At 47.6% G+C, this 24,188-nt stretch overlaps 1 protein-coding gene across 4 annotated transcripts in view; it reads right to left on the reverse strand.

The window, feature by feature from the left end:
- The window catches only part of SHISA6 (shisa family member 6), a 286,915-nt gene that overhangs the window by 257,785 nt on the left and 4,942 nt on the right, over positions 1 to 24,188 (reverse strand). For all 4 annotated transcript variants that reach the window (XM_070482327.1, XM_070482326.1, XM_070482325.1 and 1 more), the window contains exon 2: positions 6,242 to 6,402. In XM_070482327.1, the coding sequence (XP_070338428.1) occupies positions 6,242 to 6,402 (161 nt within the window). The remainder of the gene's footprint in view (positions 1 to 6,241; positions 6,403 to 24,188) is intronic.

Here is a 24,188-nt window from a genome sequence, read left to right on the forward strand (position 1 = left end):
ACAGCAAACCAAAGAAGCTCTGCCATGGGGTGGTGCGGGGGTTGGCGGGGGTCGGGGGACGCTTCACACTCACACACATCACAGCCCCTGACAGCATCCCTCTCACAGAACACTCCTTCAGACTTTATTCACCACCCTTCCGATCTCAGCAGGCTGCCTGCACCGTTTACACGCACCCCTGGCCCACGCTGTCAGCCTGTTGACCTCCTGGGCACCCTCGAGGGCCCACCCAAGCATGGCGGTCCCGGTGGAGTCTCAGGCGTCCCACTCCCTCCTTTGCTGCCAGACCGCGTGGCCCTTGTGAGGATGTCTACGTGCTCGCCAACACTTCTTCAGGGGGCAACAAAGCTTGGGTCAAGTGTAATGGCAGACTATTTGCAAAGCATAGATGAACGATGTCCTGTTGTCTGCATTTAACAGGAAGTGAAATAGAAGGGACCAGGAACAAGACAGGTTCATCAGCACAGTGCCTGCAGCCCAGACCAGGGCTACGTACGTGACCCGGAGCAAGGTCTCCAGTCTCCCTGTTCTCAATTTCCTCCTTGTAAAATGGGAGTAACAATGATGCTACCTCATAGATTGTGCTGATTAAACGATGTAATGTGGGTAAAGCACATATCATGGTGCCTGGTACTTCATGTTATCTATAAGTACCGACTGAAGCTACTCCTGTTATCAGAGATTAGTGATACCTGTTCTCTCCCACCACCCTTGACTCAATCCACTTTCTGGATTTTTCAGACCCTGCAAGGAAGCAATAGGGAAGGAGTGGCTGCCTCATGTGGCTGTTGTCATCAGCCTTTGGTCCACCTTGGTTCATCCCCAGGCCGAGAGCTGCAGGGGCCAACAGCTGCAAGAGCAAGGGCATGGTGCAGCGGGGATGGAGGGAACCTAACATCTGCGCAAAGAGTAATGAGGCTGCACATGAGAAAGGCCAATGCCAGTCCACTGGGAAAACGTTCAAACAACAGGTATAGATTCGGAAAGAAACTATCGCCAAGAGAAAACTTCAGAGTGAAAGGGGATGGCCGGGGAAGTACTAGGAATGAAAAGATGGGAGCACTGTGGGCAAAATCAGTGCATTTTTTAACAGAAGAGCTGAGAACCAGTCACTGCTGGAGACCTCTAAGGTGAGAGATGGATCAATGTAATCAGAGAAACCGTGAAAGGAATGTAGGCAGAGGGAAGCAGTGGGAGTCAGGAAGAAGGAAAAGGAGAAAAGACCAGGTGGAGAAAGAAGGAGGAGATGCAGCATCAGGAGATGGTCATGATGATGATACAAATGAAACTGACTGCTGAGCAGGAACCCTGAGGCAAGCCAGTGCAAGCACTTAAACTACAAGGATTACTTCATTCAAGCCTTTCAATGGCCATTTACTTATTCCCACTTTACAGACATGGAATTGAAGCCACAGAGCCTGGGTCCTAGAGCTTGTAAGTGGGAAGCCAAGATTCACACTCAGGTCTGTCTAGCTGCACAGGCCACATTTTCATCTCCAACACTGGAGCCTGGAATGCTGAGGCCTGGCCCTCCCACCTCCCACCCAGGCAAGCTCTGTGTGCCTCAGTTTCCTCACAGGCCAAGTGCAGGGTGGGTCAGCTGATCTCACCATTCCTTTAGAGCTCCTAAGTCTTACAAGGCTATCATCTCAGCCTCCTCAAGAACAAGACAGTCCTATTCCCCTGGGGATGACTGAGCCAAGAAAAGTCCCATTTCCCACTAGGGGCTGAGGTTGGCCCAAAGTTTCCCATGGTTCAGGAACATAGCCCAGGTTGTCTGGCTTCAGCTGCAGCTCTAAACCTATCCCTGGGAACAGGGACTCTGAGCTTCCTGGGCTCCTGAGACCTCTGTACAGGAGTCTTTCTTGGCAGAGTGAGCACAATGGGCAGGGCCCCCTAGGTTACAGGATCTCTGAGCCCAGCCAGGGAAGTGAGGCTCCCAGCCTCTGGCTGCACTGAGCCTTGGAGTCCTGGGTCAGCCCCAGACAGGAGGAGAGGGCCTGTGGTGCTTGGTGAGAAGCCTGGGCACTGGAAACCAGGGCCTTCCAGCTCAGCTCCCCACCCGAGGACCAGTCCACTGGGCTGTCAAAGGGACCGACTCCACGCTGACTTTGCAGAGGGCCACAGAAGGTGCACGCAAGCTTGATGGGAGCTCTTCAGCATGCAGCTTCGTAACCAACACCCACACCTTGGCTCCTATGTTCAAACACGTAAAGGACGGTGTCCCCATTCATTCATCCCTGCACAAATGGCCACTAAGCAATGATGACAATCTTTGAGGCAATGTTCTTGGTTCTGGGATACCACAGTGAATAAAAAGATCAAACCCCTGCCTATATGGAGCTTCCAATCTGATAGAGACAGAGACGATAAACCAAGGAACCAATAAATATACGATAGTAGATGGCGTAAGTGCTCGGAAGGAAAGAAAGCACAGGATGAGAGCAGATGAGGAGGTTAGGAAAAATGGTGCCGTCTGAGTATCGAATTTCACAACACAAACTTCTGGTGCTGGAAAGTTTCTACCACAAAATAGAGAGGGGAAATACCCCAGGGCAAGAATACACATGGCACGAGGAGGGACAGGGTTTCTGGATTCCAGTGAGAGAAGCAGAAGGCAACAGGAGCTGAGGTTAGGGGAGCACAGAGGGGCTGGCCACGCAGGCCTGTGGCAAACAGCAACTCTGTCAGCTGCGCAGCCTTCATTCTTGGTCTCCGTGAAGCTTAGAGTCACATCCCTTGGCTCCCTTCATTGTTAGTGTCATTGAGTCAATTCCGACTGCTGGTGACCACAGGAGCGGAAGCCTCCCCAGTCTTTCTGAGCCATCCTCTCACCTTCCAGCGCTTCCTCAGTGCTCTGATGCTATTCACAGGGCTTTCATGGCCAATTGTTTTCAGAAGTGGGCAGCCAGGTCCTTCTTCCTAGTCTGTCTTAGTCTGGAAGTTCCACTGAAAACTGTCCACCATGGGAGACCCTACTGGTATTTGAAATCCCAGTGGCACAGCTTTCAGCATCGCAGCAACAGGCAGCCGCCACAGTATGACAACCAAGAGACGAGTGGTATGGTTCCTTGACTGACCGGGAAATGAACCCAGGCCGTGGCGGTAAGAGCATCGAGTCTTATACCACTAGACCACCACTGGCTCCCTTAGTTGGCCATTGGAGTGTACAGCTTTGACAAGAGGCAGGATGACTGATTGCTCATTTATACAACTCACAGTGGTGTGTAGCCGGGGCATAAATATTTATTTCCTCCAGCTGATACCACTCTTGATAATGGGAAGTTGGATATCAAAATTCTGGAACCCCAACACATGATGTCATTGCTACTGCCAGGGACAGATAGCCCACCTCACTCTCCCCAAGCTGCCCCAAGGCAGGCTCTTTAGGAGTAGGTCAGGCCAGGCGAACATGCTGGGTCTCCATGCCTCCTCAACCATGAAGACCAAGCAAGCCCACAGGAAGCCTCTGAGATCCTGGGCTCAGGGTACCTGCACCCCCAGATGTGGTACATTTCCTGATGCCTGGCTCTGCTTGGCCTTCTAATCAATTCCGCCTGCCTCTGCCCAGCTGTCCCCATTCACAGCTGCACACTGACCCCCCTCCCTCTCAGATGAGCCTGAGTCCTCCACCCCCCTACTGCTCCACCTGCTTTGGAGAGGATTTGTCTCGGCAGCCCACCAACCTGGACCAGCCAGGGTCGATCTGGTGGGTCTTGATGCAAACCCAAGTCCCACAGTCCTCTAGGATGTTTTCCTTATTTGACAGTTTCCCTCTCAGCTCTGCTTCTCAAAGTTTGCCTAACAACGGAACCATGTGGGAAGTTTTTAAGAAATACTAATGCCTAGGTTCTCCTCCAGACCAAATAAATCAGAATCTTTAGGTGAGGCCCAGATACTAGTATTTTCAGAACTGCCTACATAACTCCAATGTGCGGCCAGGGCAGAGAATCACTGTGCTAAAGGGTTCTTCTTCAACTTTAATGTGCATACAAATCCCGTGGGGATCTTGTTAAAATGCAGATTCGAACACAGTAGGAATGGTGAAGGGCCTAAGATTCTGCATTTCTAACAAGCTCCCTTGGGATGCAGTCACTGCTGGTCTGTGGACCACGCTTTGAGTAGCGAGGGTTTATAGGCAGGCAGACTTGAGTAGTGGAGGATGGAAGTGGGCTACACTGATTTTCTACATCCAAAGTAACTGTCCATTATGAAGCTCCCTTTAAAGTTGGAAAGGGACTTCTGGAAGAGCAGGATAAAAGGGAAGGCAAGGGAAGAGGAATTTTCTACTAATATGGGATTAGGAGCTTCTACCTAAGAAATGTTATAGGACCCACTCTCTATTATAAATAAAGTCCCCAACAGAGTACCCAGCACATAGTAGGTGCTCAATAAATGGTACTTGTGCTACTCATAGTATCATTGTTTTTATTATTATTAAAGCAGGACCCTCACTCTACTTCCTAAACCAAACAAGCACATGCTTTCAACATCCAAGACTTTAACAGAGTCCCACAAAGCCGTATCATCCTCAGAGGATGCACCACAGGCAGGTGCCAAGCACGGGCAGGCTTGGGTCCAGGGGTTTTCATCCCAGACACAACCCTGTGGACCCTGCCTGGTCTAGGGACACAAATGCCTTTGTTTCTCTCATTTATTTGATTCGTTTGCCGTGATTGGTGGATATACTTCCTCAGCCCGGTTATGGCTAATATTGAGTGTTGACTTTGCGGCAGGACCTGTTTTAAGTGCTCTCATTGGTTTAACTCATTACATCCTGAAAAACAACTCTAGGCAGCAAGTATTATCAGCCACTAGGCTGACGAGGAAATTCAGAAAGGCAAAGAAACTTGCTCAAGGTCACATACATAGTACGTGATAGGACCAGAAAGCAAACCGCCGGGGACAGTTTTCAGAGTCTAGGCTTTTCCAGGGCTCCTCAAACTTGACTTGCTAAGCGATTTCATTAAAATGCAGGTTCTCATTCAGCAGAGAGATGGAGCCTGAGACGCTGCATTGCTCACAAACTCCCAGGCGATGCTGAGGTGGCTGGTCCACAGACAGCCCTTTGAGCGGCAAACTATTCATATGCTATGATGCCTTCTGGCATTTCTGGGTATTTCCCTTAAGATCCCCCTAAAAGACTCTCGCCACCATACTCCTACGATTGGTGATTTGTTGATTTGACCAATGGCAAAATCACAGTAAACCTCCACTTTGAAACACTTACACAGAGTTTTGCTTAAACTTCTGTTCAAACTGCGATATTTTGTGGCAAAGGATATTAGCTGTTTGGAAAAGCAGTTGTGTTGATTATAAGCTGTAGATGTTGCAGGTTGTTACAAAATTGCGTTTAAATTTAAGCGTCACCATTGAGAACGCCTTCTGGGCCAGCAAACAATTCCCATCTCTATAGGCCGAATGAAGAGTTCCAATTTGAGAAATACGAGAAGAGATTTCTTGAAACACAGGAGTGAATCATATAACTCTAAATTTTCCTTCTCAGATCACCAGAGGAGAGGATGTATGCAGAAACCAGAAGAAATGACAAGTCTTCGTGCCCAGGGAAAGGCAGTTAAGGGCAAACGAAGACGTCTACTTAATCAGGCTGGACTCAGAGGCTGGGAACTACATTTCTTTGAGCTTCATTTATTTTCCATACGATAAGAAAAATAAGCCCTGCTCAGTTTCCTTCACAGGGTTACAGTAATGACCAAGTAAAAGAGTAGAAGGCATGTTGCTATTAAATGGCAGCTCATCATATATCCAGGGAATCTATAAGACACAGGAAAGGGTCACCCTGTAATGCGGACATAATCCCCGCCCTCTGGAAGGGCTCTTTGCGATAGCTGAGCAGTCTCTACATCTGAGTGCAGTGACTTCTTGTCCCATTTCTAGCATCCTAGGCAGCCTAAACAGTCCCACCACACGGGCAAGTGGGCCACCACACTCCACCATGGCTGCCACAAGCTCCCTTTCAGGTAAAAGAATTATGCCAGCCACTCACTAAATCACGGATGCCCTAAATCGTCAGTTCCGGCCCAGCCCGGACACTCATTGGCAGCAGCCTCCCACATCAATCCCTTCCCAGGGGGACAGTCCTCAGACTCTTCACAAGGCTGCCTGCCCAAGAGAGTCTCTCACCGCACAGGGCTCCGCGAGCTGCCCTGCTGGAGCAGAAACATCACCGAAATTTCTCAGCAGTCTCAGCAAAGACTCAAGGCAATCAGCTCTCACTTACCTGGAGTCTGCTTGGCCGTGCGCACGGGGGTGTAGTGGTTTTTAGAGGACGATCTGACCGGTGTGTTCTCTTTGGGAGAGGTATCGATAGCCGAGATAGTTTCTCTTTCACAGTGTGCTATGGGGATTGGTCCCTGTTGTCTTAAGATGTCAGCCAGAGCCCTAAACAAGAAGGAGATCACACAGTGAGATTCACCGAGCAGGTGTGCATGCCACAAGCAGAGCGGGCTTACTTTCCGAGGCCCTCTGAGGCACGGCGCCTTGGGAGGAGATGGAGAGACAGCACTTGGTTCTCAACAGTCACAGCTTCATCTGGTGCAGGTCTGAGTGGGAGGGCAGGGTGCAGGTTGCCATGCCTGGGGGTACAGGAACTGAAAGGCAGGGGTTATGGTTTCTTTCTTTAATTCATTTCACTTCAACAAACTCTGAGCCCTTTCAGAATACCGGCTCCCCAAATACCCGCCATGCCAGGCAGACATCTACAGCAGCTGCCCAGTGGAATGCCACTGCAGTGGAGGGCTGATACCACTGGCCTCAAATCCAGCAGCAGGTTACTAATATTAGGGGCATCAACTTCCCCATCGAAAACCACACACTGGTGACCCAAATAAGTACAAGACACAACTCCCGCCATCAAAGAAAGGTGTGATTTAGCTGCAAAGACAGGATGTACAGAGAAAAAGAGGAATATCAGAACACATGGATGATCCAGACAGTGAACACAACTGGAGCTTAGAGGAGGGAGCAATGACAAACACAGAGAGGAACACAGACAGGAAGAAATAGAGATGCACAGAGATGTTGCTGTAGCTGGAGAGCCCCACCCCTCTTCAAGAGACCCAGTTACCCCAAGAGGGCAGCTCTCATTCACTCAACACCTGGCTTTGACAATCACACGTGCATTTATTGAGGACTCACGTGCATCAGTCACTGCAGAGACACAGGTAAACAGGACATAATTCCTGCCATTGAGGGGCTCATAATGTAGGGGATCGCTCCCCTACCTGGTTTCAAACAGGACGCCCTCTCTCGGTGGAAAACATGCAAGGATGCTGTGAGGAGGCAAAGATGAGTGTGGACAAGCCACTAGAGACCACCATCTGGATATTGTCATTTTAGGGCCAGGTGCCCAGTCCTGACTGCACCTCTATTTTGCATGAGTCAGGCAAGGACTCTTCCATCTACTCAGGGTGCCCCTGAGGGGTGGGCAGGGCACTTCACCTCCAGCCCTCTCCCAGCCAGCCCAGCCTACCCCAGGCTTCACTTGCACTGGGATTCTAGCTCCTGCACTCTGCCCCCTTGGAAAGTGACAATCACAGCAGTTTAAAAATGTGTCTTGTGAATTGTTTCCTTCCATTATGCCACCTCTGACATGCCGAACCTCCTAGGAGAAGAGCATCAAGCTGGCAATCTTATCATTTACTGGCATTTATACAGCAATTTCAGATTTTCCAAATGCTTTCCCCTCACTGGTTTTCTTTCCTCTCGCACTGTAAAGGAAGGAGCAGACACACACCACCACGCCCATTCACTGTAGTGGACCAAGCAGTACGGGAGAGCACAGAGGCTCACAGCTTGGTAAAGGAGGTTCAGGCAGGCCTGGCATCTGGGTCAGAGGCCATAGGTTCAGGGCCTGGGAAAAAGAAAAAAGCATTCCCCTAGAAAGTCACGAGATTTGGGTTCTAATTCCAGCTCTGCAACCAATTCACTGTGAACCTTTGGGCAGATTTGTTAACCTCTCAAATTGAAATTTAATCTTTTTTCCCCATCAGCAAAATAAAGAGTATAAACTAACAGGACCTCTAAGATCTCTCCTAATTCCAAAATTTGATAAATATTTTATATTTGTTTAACCACACATCCATGCAAGTTACCTTGATCCCTTCACCCCTCTGGTTATCAAAGGCACTTTCCTACCAGCTTTCCATGGGAAGAAAATAGTGAGTTAAAAGTTCTAACAGAAATATAGAGCAATGGAATAGAATTGAGAGTCCAGAAATAAACCCACACATCTATGATGAACTGATTTTCGAAAAGGGTGCCAAGATCATTCACTGGGAGAAGAAGAGTTTCTTCATCAAATGGTGCTGGGACAACTGGATATCCACGTGCAAAAGAATGACGGTGGACTCTTACCTCACACCTTATATAAAAATTAACCCAAAATGGATCTCAGACCTAAATATTAGAGCTAAAACTATAAACTCATAGATGAAAATATAGAATTACATCCTTGTGACCTCAGATTTGGCAATGGCTTTTTAAATATGACACCAAAAGCACAAGCAACAAAAGAAAAAAGTAGATGAGTTAGATTTCATCAAAACTAAAAACTTTTCTGTATCAGATGATACCATGAAAAAGGAAAGACAATGCACAGAATGGGGGAAAATATTTGCACATCATATTTCTGATAAGAGAATTGTATCCAGAATATACAAAAAACTCTTACAGTTAAACAAGAAAAAATAATCCAATTTAAAAACGGACAAAGAATATAAATAGAAATTTCTCCAAAGAAGGTATATATGAAAAGCTGCTCAACATCATCAGTCATCAGAAAACTACAAATCAAAATCATGAGGAGATACCCCTTCATACCCACTAAAACAGCCATAACTAAAAAGCCAGATAATACCAAATGTTGGCAAGGATGTGGAGAAACTGGAGCCTTCATACACTGCTGGTGGGACATGTAAAAGGGTGCAGACCCTTTTTGGGAACAGTTTAGCAGTCCCTCAAAATGTTAACCACAGAGTTACCATATGGCCCAGCAATTCTACTCCTAGGTATACAACCAACAGAAATGAAAACATATGTCTATACAAAACTTGTATACGGTGGTTCATAGCAGCACTATTAAGAATAGCCAACAGGTGGAAACAACCCAAATGTCCATCAATTGATGAACAGATAAACAAAACGTGCTGTATTCACACAATGGGTTATTATTCAGCCTCAAAAAGCAATGTTGTACTGACACATGCCATAATTTGAATGAACTCTGAAAACATCATGCTAAGTGAAAGAAGCCAGTCACAGAAGATGACATGCTGCATGATTCTATTCATATAAAATGTCCAGATTAGGCAGCTCCATAGAGACAGGAAGCAGATTTGTGGTAAGCAGGGGCTGGATGAGGGGCACACAGAGAGTGACTGCTAATCGGCACAGGGTTTCTTTTCGAGGAGACGAAACTGTTCTAAAGTTAGATAGTGGTGATAGTTGGACAACTCTGAGAATGTATAAAAATCACTGAATTGTACACTTGAAAAGTTAAGGATGAATTTTATGGTCGGTGAATTACATCTCAATAAAGCTGATATTACAAAAAAAGTTTATTTTCTTTTTCTTGCCTCCCAAGTTCTTATAAAGACGCCTACCTCTCTGGTGCCTAAGAAGGAGAATGGAGTCACGTGGTTAAATCCACCGCCCTCAGTAGGCCAATATGAATCTACGTCAGTGGTTCGCAACCACGATGATTTTGTCTCCCAGGGCACATCTGGCAATATGGAGACATTTTTGGCAGTCACAGCCAGGGAGGGAAGAGCTACTGGCATCTGGTGGGTAGAGTCCCGAGATACTGCTAAACCATCCTACCCTGCACAGGACATCCCTCCCACAACCAAGAATTACCTGGCCCCAAATGTTAACAATGGTGATGTTGAGAAACCCTGATCTACACGGCCCTAGATGAAGTGGGTCTTTGATTTATGCTCAATGCAGTCTAGTTCCACAGATATCTACTGAGCAGCTGTATGAAGATCAGACATTAGGCTGAGTTCTGGGACACACTGAGGCTGGAGACATTGAAATGAATGTCCTGAAGGAGCGGGCCTTGTCCATTTGGGCCATCGCTGTATCCTCAGATCCTCAGGTCTTGCCATATTGCCCAGCTATTACATAACAGAGAAAGGAATGAAGATCGTCCCTGCCCCAGACTTTACAGGGCTTTCAGCCCGGCGTCACTTTTGTCCACATCAATAGTGTAAATGGCAATTTCAGAGTAGATTCTCTCCAGGGCTCACTGGTCAAGGAGGAGCCAGCAGAGAAGAGATTTTCAAAGAGTTCAACCCTCCCAGGATGGGGAGACACTTGTGCCCATCTCCTGAGAGGCCTTGAAGGACGCAGGCTCGGAGGACTAAGAGATGACAAGGAAGACGCCTTCCTGAAGACCATCAGGCTCAGTGGACACCAAGTGTGCTTGGGTCTGGCTTGCTGCTGGAGAACGAGTTTTAAGCCTGGGTTATAGCTAAGTTGTCTCCTCCTGTCTCTAGGTCATGTGAGGAAAGAAGATAATGACTTGCATTGAATTCCACTGCCCAGTTGGCTGGGCTGAGCTGGGCAGTGCAGCCAAACGGGAAGGACAAGCTAGAGAAGGTGTTCCTGAAGAGAGCCCATCTGGGGGCGGGGACCCAGCCCTGTGTGGTCCCAGGGAGGAGGTGGAAATCAGGGACACGCTCCTCGTCAGCCACCCTGTGGACTTCTCTGACTCCTGAACACCATTCTCCAAGATCTATCCTTTCCCAGTGCCTTCTGGCAATGAGAAAGGTGGGCCTAATTCGCAGACGGTGTGTCCTTAGGAGCTGTCCCCTCCGCCAGGTCCCCTTCCCCCCAAATCACACTCAGCTCGGTGACCTCCCTCCTTGCTCCCGTTCCTCTCCAACTTCCATCTCCTTCTCTCCAGGGTGCTTGATAAATATTATTCTAATTCTGAAATGTGCGATCCCAGGCTCACCTAATTAATTTGGATACGCCGGAGGAAATGGGTTAAGGCCTGAGCTACTTTCTAAGGGCAGGAAAGAAAATTGGTCACTTGAGGAACAAGAAAGCGGATGTGGTAAAAGAGCAGGCAGCAGGTTTCAGGGTCTGAGAGAGGCAGACTTCGAAAGAGGGGAATGAGAGGGACAGACAGACAGTGACAAATACACAGAGAGAAAAAGAGAGACAGATGGACAGAGGTGGAGACAGAAAGAGAGGGAAGGGAAACAGGTGGAGAGAGACGGACAGCAATGAAGCCAAACAGATGGAAAGAGAGGGAGAAAAGTCAGAGACTCAGAGCCAGAGAGAGGCAGAGATGGGGGAGTAAGAGAAAGAGACACAGATGAGGAGACACAGAAAAGAGAGACAGAATCAGAGGGACAGAGACAAACTGGTAGAAAGAGCAAGGGAGAAAATGAGAAATTCAGAGATGGAACATGATTGAGAAGGTGAGAGACAGGGAGAAGGGATCAGAGAGAGACATTCGGGGGAAAGAGAATCAGAGGGAGAGAGACAGAGACGGGCAAGTGCAGAGTGAGGATGGGATCCCCACCAAGCACCCAGGCAGGGAGGGAGCCACCCCCACCGCCCACCCAGGCACACTACGGATGTGTCTAATTCCAGAACTTGAAGAATCTTGCTAATGGTCCCATTCACTCCAAGCTGCCCCTCCCCCTGAGCCACTTTTGCTGCAATATCTGGATACATCAAACAAAAGAATGCTTTTGCCCGGGTTATCTGGATAACCGCCTTGGTTCGCCGCTCCTCTCGGCACATGGATTCCTTGGCTCTGGCAGAAGCGTGGCCAGCAGGGCAGAGCAAATTAATTGGAAAGCAAATCTGAGCAGGGAAAACAGTCACTCTGATCCTTCAGGCCAGGAAACTTAGCGTTCTACAGAACTCGTGTTTGTATATTAATCACCTGCGTAACTGAGGTACCATCGTACATTTGGATAGCACTTCACAGTTTCTAATTGTGTTCACCCACCTTATCCCGTGTGACTCCCATACTAACCCCTTTGCAGCTATTACTTCCTGACCCCCCCTTTTTTTTTGGTGACAAAGATTGGCCCAGAGCTAACATCTGTTGCCAATCTTCCTCTTTTTTGCTTGAGGAAGATCGTCCCTGAGCTAACATCCGTGCCAACTGTCCTCTACTTTGTATGTGGGATGCTGCCACAGGATGGCTTGACAAGCAGTGTATGGGTGTGTGCCTGGGATCCGAACTGGCAAACCCCGGGCCGCCAAAGTGAAGCACGTGAACTCAACCACTGCACCACCCGGCTGGTCCACTACCTCAATTTTTAATAAGAAACTGAGGCTCAGAATAATTCTAGGACGAGAACATGATGGAACAGAAATTTAAACTTGTGACTTGAGTCTGAGTGTCCTTCTGCTCACTGGGACCATCTCTTATATACATCTCACTTTGCTATGAATCGTCAGCTTGAATGAGTGCTCGTGGTCTCTCCAGCAGGGTCTGCTAATTTAGAAAATACCAGTTAATATTTGGGCATGGAGAAATAATTGGTAAATGAGTGATTCAGATCACGACTAATTATTTATTTGCTTAAAACCTTGGTTAATGTTGTCAGTGGTCCCAAGGAAATGAAAGTGTGTTTGAATTTCCCTAAGTGTTAGAGTTATCTTGACACTTGACGGACCAGGGCCAGTCAACATTTTGATGTGCTGCCACCTGCATTCAAGACATGAAATCTTTCTTAAAATGGCAAATGATTTCTCTTAACAATAGAAAAATAAACAAAACTTTGTTCGTAACTTTGCTTCATAGTCTTGCCTGCTTGGGAAATTAAGAGCTATCATTTATTGAGCAACTGCTATGTGCCAGACACTGTGCTAAAGTCTTACATGCATTATATTATATAACCCTCAAAACAACTTTATATGGAAGGTGCTAGCACCATCTGCATTTTACTGACAAGAAAACTAAGACTTTGCGAGGTTAGATATCTTGCCCAAGGTCACAGAGCTAGTAATTAGTAAATTCAGATTTCAAACACAGGTAGGTTAAACTACAGAGGCTAACTTTACACCACTGAATTATCCATCCAAGACGCCATCCACCCACCCAACCATCCATCGATCCATCCCACAGTCCATCCTACCATCTATCCACCCATCCCACCATCCATCCATCCTTCCAACCCTTCATCCACTTAATGACATTTGTTTTTCCACCTACTAAGTCCTTGCAATGGTCTCTGAACATGAGATTTTTGGAGAGTGTTCAGTCTTTAGTGGAAAAATCTACACAGAGAGACCTTAGATGCTGCTCAACTGCCCAGTTCTATTCATGTAAGTGAGTCATCAACATCAACAGCTTCGAAGGTTTTTACACTGTTTTAGCAGGTAACATTTCCGTCAAACGAAATTCTGAGTAGAACACCAATATACTTCACTAGATGCCTGCTCTGCAAGAGGCCAAAATAAGGAGCCACAGTCCTGCTCTACCAAGCTCTTGCTCTCTCTATCCAGTAGTCCCTGGGCTTCACGAAATTTCCATGTTTAAAAACTTTAAAAGAGTGCCAAATGAAAAACTTGGAAGTTTTTTGTCCTCATCTTCACTGACTGAGCAGAGAGTAAAACTTAGGTCTCCCCAAATTAAGTGGGGACTGGAGATCCTTAGTTCATCTGGTCAGTCTTTTTGATCTCCATTGATACGCTTTCCATGTGGACCCCATGAAAATCACTGCTCACTAGAGTGGATCAAATGGAAACGAGCCTTCTGCTTCCACCATGTCTCTGGATTTCTGAGCCATATCAATGCCACAGAAGGGAGAAAGTAAGTTCAGCTAGCATTCAGTAAGTTTTTCTGTGCCAAGAGCAAGGCAAGCTGGATAGTTTAGACCCCTAATCATGCCCTTTCTCTTTTCGGGGACAGTAGGAAGAAATTTATGCCATGGGACAGGTATGATAAAAAGTCAAGTAGATGAACTATTCCACAAATAAGCTATTCTGGTTAATGTTCTTATTCCTAAGGACTAAGGAGAACACTCTTGTTTTTGAAGAATTTTCTAAAAGCATTCCTGCCTAATTAAGTAGACTATGCTGTATATAGTTAATTTTTAAAAAAAAGAATGCACGGTTCTTCCATGAGAGGGCCACCAGTCTAATCTTTAGTTCTCTTTGTGGAGAAAGCTAAGTAAAATGTAGACGATCTAGGAAATGGAGCTATTCATATAAAACTGCAGGACAAATCATGGAAGGTTATTTTTCTTCTTTAAGTAAATCTCTCATAGCTACTTCTTTTGTATTTCTCCTAAAAGTAGAGTGTGGACATTCTATTCCAGTTAAATGAAGGATTCTGGTTATTTGAGTCCTGGCTAACTGAGCTTTTACTTGACACTGACACCCTGGGGACAGCTAGCATCCTCTTTAGCCTCATTCTCATGCTTATCTACTGGGCAGTCGAAGTGCTTTCATTCTCTGAAATATGCACTCCGGACAATTGAAGTGAATATATTTTTAATAAACATGGACCAAGGAGAATGGCTTAATTTAGTTCTCCTTATTCCTGGATCTCTCACAGTCCGCTTGAAAAACACAGCTGTCGGCTTTGTGTGTGCACAAGTCCGCTCTCCTCATACAGAGAGGTTCCGAATGGATGCAGAGATCTCCTTTGTTGTGGTAACAATGTTTGTGCATCTGCACTGAGCTGTTCTGCAGGTCTGAGCTGTCCCGGCACAAGTGGAATTCATTGTGGCCAATGAACATCGCAGGCCTCGGCCAGGGAAGGCTCAGCCTGCCTGTCTATTCCTCAGGAAAGCAGGGCAAGTGGCTCCATCCTGACGGGGCCCTGTCCTGGGCTGCCGCTCAATGACCAGCCACGAGCTAGGTAGATGTGCATCCCCTGGGGCCCCAATTTATCCCTAACAGCATCATCTCCACACACTGCATTCCTTGCCTCATGAATCATGTGAAAATTCACCCAGGCCTGGGAAATTTGGTTTTAGATTTTTCAGAAATATTTAGATTGTCTGCCTGAGAATGAATCAAAGATCCTGATGCATCAAGGGCAGCTACCACTCGAAACTGGGAAAACACAAACGCTACCCAGATTTGTTAGCACAGCCGCATGGTCAACCAGGTGATAGATGAGTTAGTAAATGTTTCTGCGTCCGAGGTACAAACAGGCTGCTGCTATTGTTATGACTGTTGGTGTTGCTTTCTCGTTTGGCTATGGACACAGACCTAAATCTGTAGGTGACGCAAAATGAAGGCAGCATAGCCTAGTGGCTAAACACGGGGATTCTGGAGCCAGAGTCTCTGGGTGGAATACTGGCCACTTAGTAGACTATTGGTGATCACCAGCTAGCTACTTAGGTGGCCTGTGGTTCTATGTCCTCATTGAAAAAATAAGGCCAAGGGTTATGTCTACCTCTTAGGGTTAGTATGAAGATTACATGAGTTAATATTTGTAGAGCACTTAGAACAGAACCTGGCACCTAGTAAACACTATATAAATATTTGAGTAGTAAATAAATCCAAATTCAACCTCCTAGTGTCTACACAGGCTCAGCCTATAGGATCAGAACAAAAGTAGAGGGGGAAGGGGGGGATCTTGGAGGACTGACTCGACAACGCCAGACAGGCAAAACTCCTGGGGTGGAGACTGAACCACATGGCACAGCTGTGACCAAGGGTCATCCTGGCAGGGACCACCCACATCCCATATTTTCCTCTCAGGCCTAAGGACGGGAATACATATGGCCACACACCAGTTTTCGCTGAACTCTGAACTGGGAGTTTGCGAGCCAAGCACCAAGAGAGTGTCTGTCTGTTCCTTTCTGCAAGGCCATCAAAAACTGTGCTTCCACCACATGCAAGGAAGCATTGAGATAAAGACCCACGGAAAAGCAAAGGGAGTCACATCGGGAGCAAAAGAAACCAAGATTCTATTGGGGCGTCAAAGGGCAAATGGAACAAACTGGCCAGGGCAACATTTTCAAGAAAGGATTCAGTTATTTTTTTCCTTTGATCTTCCTCCCTCTCCTTTTCGATCTTTTCTTTCTTCCTTTTTTTCCTTCCTTCCTTCTTTAAAAAATTATAAACATTATTGTCATTTCCAAGCACAAGTACCTTCACATCAATGCAACCTTCAGAAAGGTGGAATACACGAAAAAAGACCACCCAGCTCCCCCAACTTTAATTAATTGAGTCATTCATTCATCAGTCATATTTACTGAGCACCTACTCTGTGCCAGGCACTGCTCCAGGTACTAGAACAGAGGTGTGAAAAACCAGGCACACGCACGCGTCCTCTTGACATCCCTCTTGACAGCATGGTGGGGAGATGGATTGGTGCCTAGGGCTGGAGACTGACCAATTTCCCAAAAGAAATCTTTAGATATTTAAATTGTGTTTGAATGACTGAAACCCACATGGTGCTCTTGGCAACATCACTTGGGATTTTACTATAGAATTACAACCCCTTTTCTATGTGGACAAACTTTGTACAGCATGAAGACGTGAAACCACGTCCTGTGAGAAACAGACTTGTAACCAGGGATGTCTGTCCAGAAGAAAGGAAGATTGAAGGGGGCCTTGACTGCTGTCTTCACAGGGATGTCTTCTTCTCTTACAGATGAAAGGATACATTCCCTCTGGGTTGCTACAGTGGCCAGACCTCATGGCTGAGAAGTCAAAGATGGAACTCAATTCCCCATGAGAATTAACTGGAATTGCATCTTAAGAATAGAATGAACTGGCTCTAGGTGTAGGGGGAGCCCCAGCTCTAGCGGCCTGAGCGGAAGAGGAGGTAGATCTGGTGCCCAGAGGCAGAGGCACAAAAACACTTCATGAGTCCCTTTCAACCAAGAGATTCTATGAATTTAAGACGCTAAAACCAAGCATTCTCATGAGGCCATTTGCAGACAGCATTCTTATCTGAATGGAGTGTGCAAGAAAAATGCATTTTTCCCCCACACCCTAGGGCTATTGCATTTGAAAGTACAGATGTAGACTCTCTTTTCCCAAACCTCCCAGGTGGGCTGTGATCAGAATGGGTCAGAGAAGAACAAACCTCCACAGCTTGATAGCCCACATCCTATAGCTTGGCTAATGGACCAGAACGGGGCCAAGGGATTCTCCAAGGTCATGGGGACAGAAAGTGACAGAAGCTAGGATTAGCCTGCCTCCTATCTCAACTCCCAGGAAATGCTCTAAGGCAGGGAAAGATGGATGACAACCTCCAAAAGTGAGAGAAAGGGGGCTTTGCTAGGTGTCCCTTGAAAGCCAGATAAGCAGGCAAAGGGAAGAAGATCACAGTTCTTTTCTATAAGGGGCTGGGTGCTAAGTGCATCCTGTCTCGTCCCACGGTAGGTGTGACGCCATCTCCTCAATCCAAACAGTGGTATTGGGGACAGTGATGCACGAGCAGGCTCCTTAGGCAGGAACAGGTATTTGAGAAAGAACAGAGGGAGCAAAGATAGAGCTCACCATCGTCTTATCCCCCAGAGACGCTGTCCTAAATCTGCCTCTAGGTTGCCAACTTCTCGTGCCCAGCTGGTCATCCTCATGGCAAGAGGGGATGAGGCCCTGGCCTGCTGCCATAATTCCTAACAGAGTTCTCAAAGCTGAAAGAGAGAGTTTCTGGATTCTAAAAATTCAGTGAAATACAAAAGAAAAGAAACAGGAAGCGGGGAAATTAGCAGGAGCCCCCAGAGGGGATTAAAAAGGGAATTCAAAGCAGCCAACAGTCAAGCATCACTAATTCAGCAAAAATGGGGGCAGGCTAATCCCAATCAATGATACAGACATGAAAATTATAAAACACTTCAACGGAAATGCATTTTTACTGCTTCCTGGCCATTGCAGGATTACAAACTAGGCTAAAAAAAAATTTGATCTTTGGAGAGCTACTTTATTGAATAGATAAGAATGATTTGTAATTAGCAAGCGAATTGTCTACGGAAGAGCCTGCTTGGAAACAATCTGCCCTTCTGCATGGTGTATGTGGCCTGCACAATCTCTGCAGGCTTGTCTGAACTATTTAATCTGTTCATCACAGCTTTTTATCAGACGGAGAAGAGAAAAACAATTTTGCCCAAGTCCAATTTGGGTAAATTTTGAATTAGCAGAGTCTGAATGGATGTCATTTAACGAAGTTACAGCAGGACAAGTTCAAGAAGGAGAAGTGGAGGGAGAGAGGAACGGGACACGACTCCACAGAAGAGAGGAGGAATCAAAAGAAAGACAGATGGCGAGAGAAGCGACCGTGGACAAAGACGTGGAAAGGAACAAGAAGAAACACTTTAATGATGTAACTTAAAAGAGAGAGAGAGAAGCGACAGATCCTCTGCTAAAAGACCCGATTCTCTTTGCAAATACTTGAGGGCGGGGGACGAGGCGCTGGCACGGAGGTGGGTAAGAAGCCGGCTGTTGATTATCTGAGAACAGAAAAGCTGTGTAATTTCCCACAGCGTGGAGAACCTTCCAAGCCTATGGGATACCATCCCTGGGAAAGTTGAGGCAAATTTCTCAGGATGCAGTAAAAAGTGAGAGAGGGCCAACTGATAGTCCAACATGGAGGCCGGAATCCAGATTCTTCTGCAAGTTCTGGAGCAGCCTCGGCACTTGGGCTGGGCCCCCTGCCCTGTCATTTCAGGGAGGTGGGTTAACCTGAGCCTACCCTCAGACAAAGCTGCCCAGAAGTCAGGTGACTGAAGCCAGAGTTCCCTACTGGTCTGATCTGAGGCGATCCTAGGACTCGGGGAAAAGGTCTCCTGGCAACAACTTCTTTGCTTTAATGGGGTTCGGCCCCCTCTCTGCCCGACCCCTGGGGATGACAGCGAGAGTCTGTATTCTCAGGACCTCAGAAAGGAGAGGACAGATGGGCTCTGGAACAAACTCTCAGATGCCACCTAAAATGAACAGCCACTCCTCCTCACCCCAGGATGTCCTCTCAGGGTTCAAGACCAAAAGAAGAGGGAAGAGGTGACTGTCTGGGTGGAAAACATACTCCCCAGGACATTTGGCTAAGAGAACCACGAATATGGCCAGAGGACAGATGTCCTAAGTAATGAGACTTTAATGCCGGAGCTAATGGGAACAGTACACAAGACCAAATGCCAAAAAAGCAAGGAATAATGAGAGTGTTTGCGAAGCCTGCAGACAGCAGCGGCTCCTCTCCCTGAACACCGGGGAACAGAGCCAAGGTGCTAGCCTCCCAGAGCCTTGGTTGGAACTCAGCCTCCGTGGGTCTTGAGATGGGGACAGCAGCTCTGGGCAAAGAGGATCAAGGGTTCTCCTGCCCCTCTGACCAGGACAGAGTATAAGCCAAGCTAGGGGCTGAAATAGCACTCAGGAACTCCATGTTCCTGAGGAGAGCGAGGGAAACGGTTCCCACACCCACCCTAATCAGGTGAATGCACTGGTCAGGGACCCCCGCCCTGGAGCTGCAGACCCCAGAGCATGAGCCTGCCACTGACCACCACCATGGTCACGACCACCCCCACTGACCATGATGACCGGAGCTTGAGAGTGAAGCCCATGGCTCCAAGGGCTTCTGGGATTCCTTCCTTTCCATGTGCCTTTCAGGACAGCGGGTGTGCAGGCACAAGTGACAGAGAAACATGGCAGAAGAGCAAGGAATTGGGAAGTATGGCTGAAGAATCGAAACAGGAAAAGAACAAACTAGAGCAGGGAAGCAGAAGTGAGCTGGCCGCAATTCTGTCTTGTGTGCACAGTGCTGGATGTTACAAATGGGGCAGGGAGGGGACCTGTGATGAATGGAGCTGTTTGTGAGCTGTATGTCTCAGTAATTAAAACTAGGGATGGCCGAGGCCCACCCTCTCGCCCTCAAACCACTTCTTTCCTCCAGCGCCCCTGTCACTCTCAGGAGCTAGGACTCGTGCAGAACTGCCACGGGGTTCTTTCAATACTGTAAAGGTTTGGGTGGTTTTTCTTTTTCCTCACTTAAAGTCAGGGTGTTTTGTTTCATTTTTGGTTTTTTTGCATCTTCTCTGTAGTGCCGTCACTATTCTCAGCCAATATAATCCATCTGGAAAAAGAGCCCTTTCACCACCCTGGCGCCTTCGTGCCCTGCATGCAATGTGAGCCAGGGCCACCAACCCGGTTCTGCAGGACCTGATCCATAGGTCAGGTATCCTCCCATCCCTCACCGTGATAACTGGTCCTGCGCACGGGCAGGTGGGTCTTTGCTTTCTCAAGTAATCTGGGCATCCATGACCCACTTACATCCAGGAAGGAGAGAGCCAGCTGCCCTGTGGGCCCCCAAAGGAGCTGCAGAAGGGCAATCTCCTAGCTGTGCAACCTTGGGCAAGTTACTAAGCCTCTTTGAGATGACTTCCTCGTCTGTTAAATGGGCACTCATTGCAGAGGGTGATGGAAGGATGCAGGGAGACAATGTGTGTCAAGCGCTTAGCAGGGTGTCGGGTACACAGCAAGCCCTGGGGAATGGGAGCTCTATGAGGGTTTCTCTATCACCCTCCCTGCTCCATCTATGTGACCTTGAGGCCTCATCTAAGTGAGATCTGAGGTCCTCCTCAAAGCTGGCTTTTGGGGTTGTATATGTGATTGGGTTGTGTAAGCTGCTGGGAGACAGAGCTCCCCCGTTCCTGTCGCTTGAGCAGAGACCAGAGGGCTCCCCAGCCACAGAGGAGGACTGACTCCTCCCAGAGTGTCCAAGAGTGCCCTTTAGGGGGTCAGCAGGGTGAGAGGGTCTGCCCCAGCCCACACAGTGGGTGCCACACCATTGCCCAGTCCCTCTCTACCCACTAAGTCCTGATTGTGAAGGAACGCCATCCACCCACAGCAGCACAGCCTGCTGCTTCCCCAACCACAGAACAGCAAGAACTGGCAACAGCTGCTGTACCTGGTGGCCCCTTGTCACCGGCCCTTAAACTCCGCCGGCCCTACGCTTGCTCCATTTCTGTGATCAATCCCACTGAATGCATGCACATTTGGGGGCGTGGAGAGGCTCAGGAAATGAACACCAGGAATCTACCAGAATGCTACCTGGAAGCCCCCTCCTCCCGTGCTTGCAAACATTTCTACTTCATCGATGGCTGTCTGGACCAAGCGGTGACCCCATCTGAATGCCAAATTGCAGGGGCGATGGCCTCAGATGCAGAGAAGGGAGGGCACAGACCCCAAGCCTGGCCACATGCATCCCAACGAAACTGGGTCCCTTTACTCTCAAAATCAAATTAGGAATCTAAATTGAGCTATCTCTTCACTGTCTCACGCAGAAATGTGGGACATTCATTTTTTTTCTTTCACCCTTTCTGGGCAGTTATTTGAGCTGTTTTCTGCATATTCAACTCCTTTCTTTTCCCCCCTCTCCCAACTCCCCCACTGTCTACCCTGATATAGCAAGGGGCTGATCTTCTTCAGGCCGGTAACTCTCTTTCCACACGAGGAGTGGCCCCTTCAAAGTGGTCATCACGAGAGCACGGCTCGGATCCACAGGGCTGCCATTCATCACCAGAATGCCTCTTCTGGGCACCTGCCTTTGGAGACAGCTGACGTGGTTCCTAGGAGAGCAGGTCTCCTAGGAGAGCAGGTCTCATTACTGGAGTCACTCTTTATTTCTGATGAATAACAGGTCCAATCACCTCTTTCATTCATCGGCCTCAGCCCCATGACTTATGGCTGCTTACAAGAATCAAATCTCCCCTAAGAGGATAAAAATATGCTACCATTACAGAAAGCCAGAATGACACGCCATGGGCTCTGAAAGCACTTCCAGAACTGTGGCAACGTTTTCCAGGGAAGAATCAGCATGCAGCCTCCCAAGGTGACTGCTCAGAAGGACAACACATTAGGATATGTACGTCCTGGTTCTTTCAGAGGAAGAATCAGCCACATTGCAGGCAGAGGTCCCAAACTGCAGGCCACAGAGATTCATTTCACATAATGATTGGACCCCAATTTCCAGCTGCCTTAGCTGTCCTCCCTGAAGCTTCTCTGGACCCCTCACCTTGGATTCACCTTGGCCCTGTTGGTACCTCCGCCCAGAGCTGAGAAAGGGCAGGGCTGGCAGCAGTGCATGTATTTCTATGGTTCACAGAGCTGTCCTATATATTCAGGGGGCCATCTTCGAGGACAAACCTGAAACCCCCACACACACAGCCACAGGATGCCTGGAGGTCTCTGGTCTCTGGCCAAGCTGAAACCCATTGATTTGCCGGGTCTCAGCACTCCCGCCCAACTCTGGGAGAGACAGAAAGCATTTGCAGCCCAAGTTTTTAATTACAGATTTCTGCCCATTGTTTTATTCAGCGACCCATTGCGCTGGTTCTCAACTCTGGTTTGGGCCATATTTTCCTTCTTCAACGGTCTGCATTACTCAGATCTTATTAAAGGATTATGCTTAGATCAGGTTATTACCCTTTACAAAGGAATGTGGAGAAGCTGCGGAAGGACCAGGGAAGATCAACGGAAATCATTTTAGTGGATGGAAAAATTGAACGAGGAAGAGCTAAAAAAAATGTAGGGAAGAAAGGAAGAGAGAACTGTCACTCACATCTCTAAATATCTGAAAGTTATTTGGTGATGACTAAGAAACATGTGCATAAAGTAAAGCAGAACAGATTTTCACTGGACGAGATGAGGCTGAGCAGCACGATGTCAGGAGCACTGGCCTAGGACGCAGGCCCCCTGGCTTCTAGTCCTAGCTCCTTCACCCACTAGATAGGGAACCCTGGCATGGCAATCTAGCCTCCCTGGGCTTCAGCCGCCCCACTTATAAAATTAGGGAGTTAAGTTAAATGACTTGCCTGCAATAAAAATTCTATGATTCTGTAACAGATGACAAACTAATAGAAAGTACTACTCTGCCTTTTCAAAACACTTCGCACTTACTTCTAAAGAATAAAAAAAAGAAGAAGAGATTAGTAATCTGTCCTGCGTGGGGTTTGAAATAAGCTTGCTTAAGACCAGGGGTCTGAGACCTTCTGAGGTTTCACTGGTCCACCCTCCCAGCAAGCCCTCTTGCCCGTCTGTAACATCTACAAAAGAAGATGCTAGAAATACGAGGTCATAAGCGTGACTCAGGGAAAAATAATGAGTTGGAGTGTCCCAAGACAGAGAAAAGAGGAAAACAATTACAGCAGAAGGTATTTTAAAAATTAACTTAACCTAGGCCCATCAGAGCCCCCTCCTCCATCACCTCCATCTACACCAGCAAGTTCAAACCACAATTTTGTGGTTCCACAGGATGTATATTGTCAAGGGACAACATGCACTTGAATGCACCATAATTTCAAAAATAGATGGCGCAGGACTCTGAATTGGGGAGACGGTGGCAGAGAAGCAGGAGAGTGGTGACATCCAATAGCCAGTAGCTGGACTAGGACCAACACGGAGTGGGGAGGCTCACTGACTACAAAAAAGAGCCACAAAGTTAAGATCTAAAGGCAATCGTGCCGAACCCTGGGGAAATCAGGCAGTGGAACACGAAGGATGAAGCTTCTTTTGGTGTAGTTCCCTTCCATTCCAGATCTGTGGACACGTCTGTCTGGGGCTAGTGAATTAACCTCTTTCAATCAGCTCACTTTTTCAGCTGTCTTAACCACTGCTTCCTGCACAATTGATTTGAATCGACTGCACAGTCAATCTGATCTCTCATTAAAATACCTTGAAAACAATTAATTGGACTTTTTCTCTACCTGTGTCTTGGCAGCCTAGATCTGTGGGTAAACTCTTGGTATCTTAGCAGCAGATTCCTCCAAATGAATGTGCTCTGACCTTGGGGCAGGGCTGGATGAGGGGACAGAGGGGCAGGGGTGCATGCCTTCTGGGCTCAGGGCAGAGAAGAGGACAGGAAGACAGTGACAACATACAAGGGAGAACTGTCAAAGTGCAGATTTTTGAAAAGCATTTGCATGGCTCCCCTGCTAAATCAAGAATGAGCTCTGCTAGCCCCACGTGTCAAAGGTAACATACACTTTATAGGCTAAGGTTTTATAGTTGGAAACACATCTTGCCCACAGCAGGTGAGCAGGGCTCATCCACTGAATGAATGCATCGCACGTTGCCACTGGCGTCAGGAGGAAACTGACCATGGGCTCTAGGCACCGCTGTCCATTCCTCACCCGATCACCTTCCTCCTTTTGCTGTCTTCTCTGCTCTGTCTTCCTGGTGTCTAACTCCTCCTCCATAAGCCTTCTTAAACTCTTCCACAATTTCACCGCTTTCCCCAC

This window comes from Equus asinus, chromosome 13, assembly GCF_041296235.1.
Source record: "Equus asinus isolate D_3611 breed Donkey chromosome 13, EquAss-T2T_v2, whole genome shotgun sequence".
Taxonomy (NCBI): domain Eukaryota; kingdom Metazoa; phylum Chordata; class Mammalia; order Perissodactyla; family Equidae; genus Equus; species Equus asinus.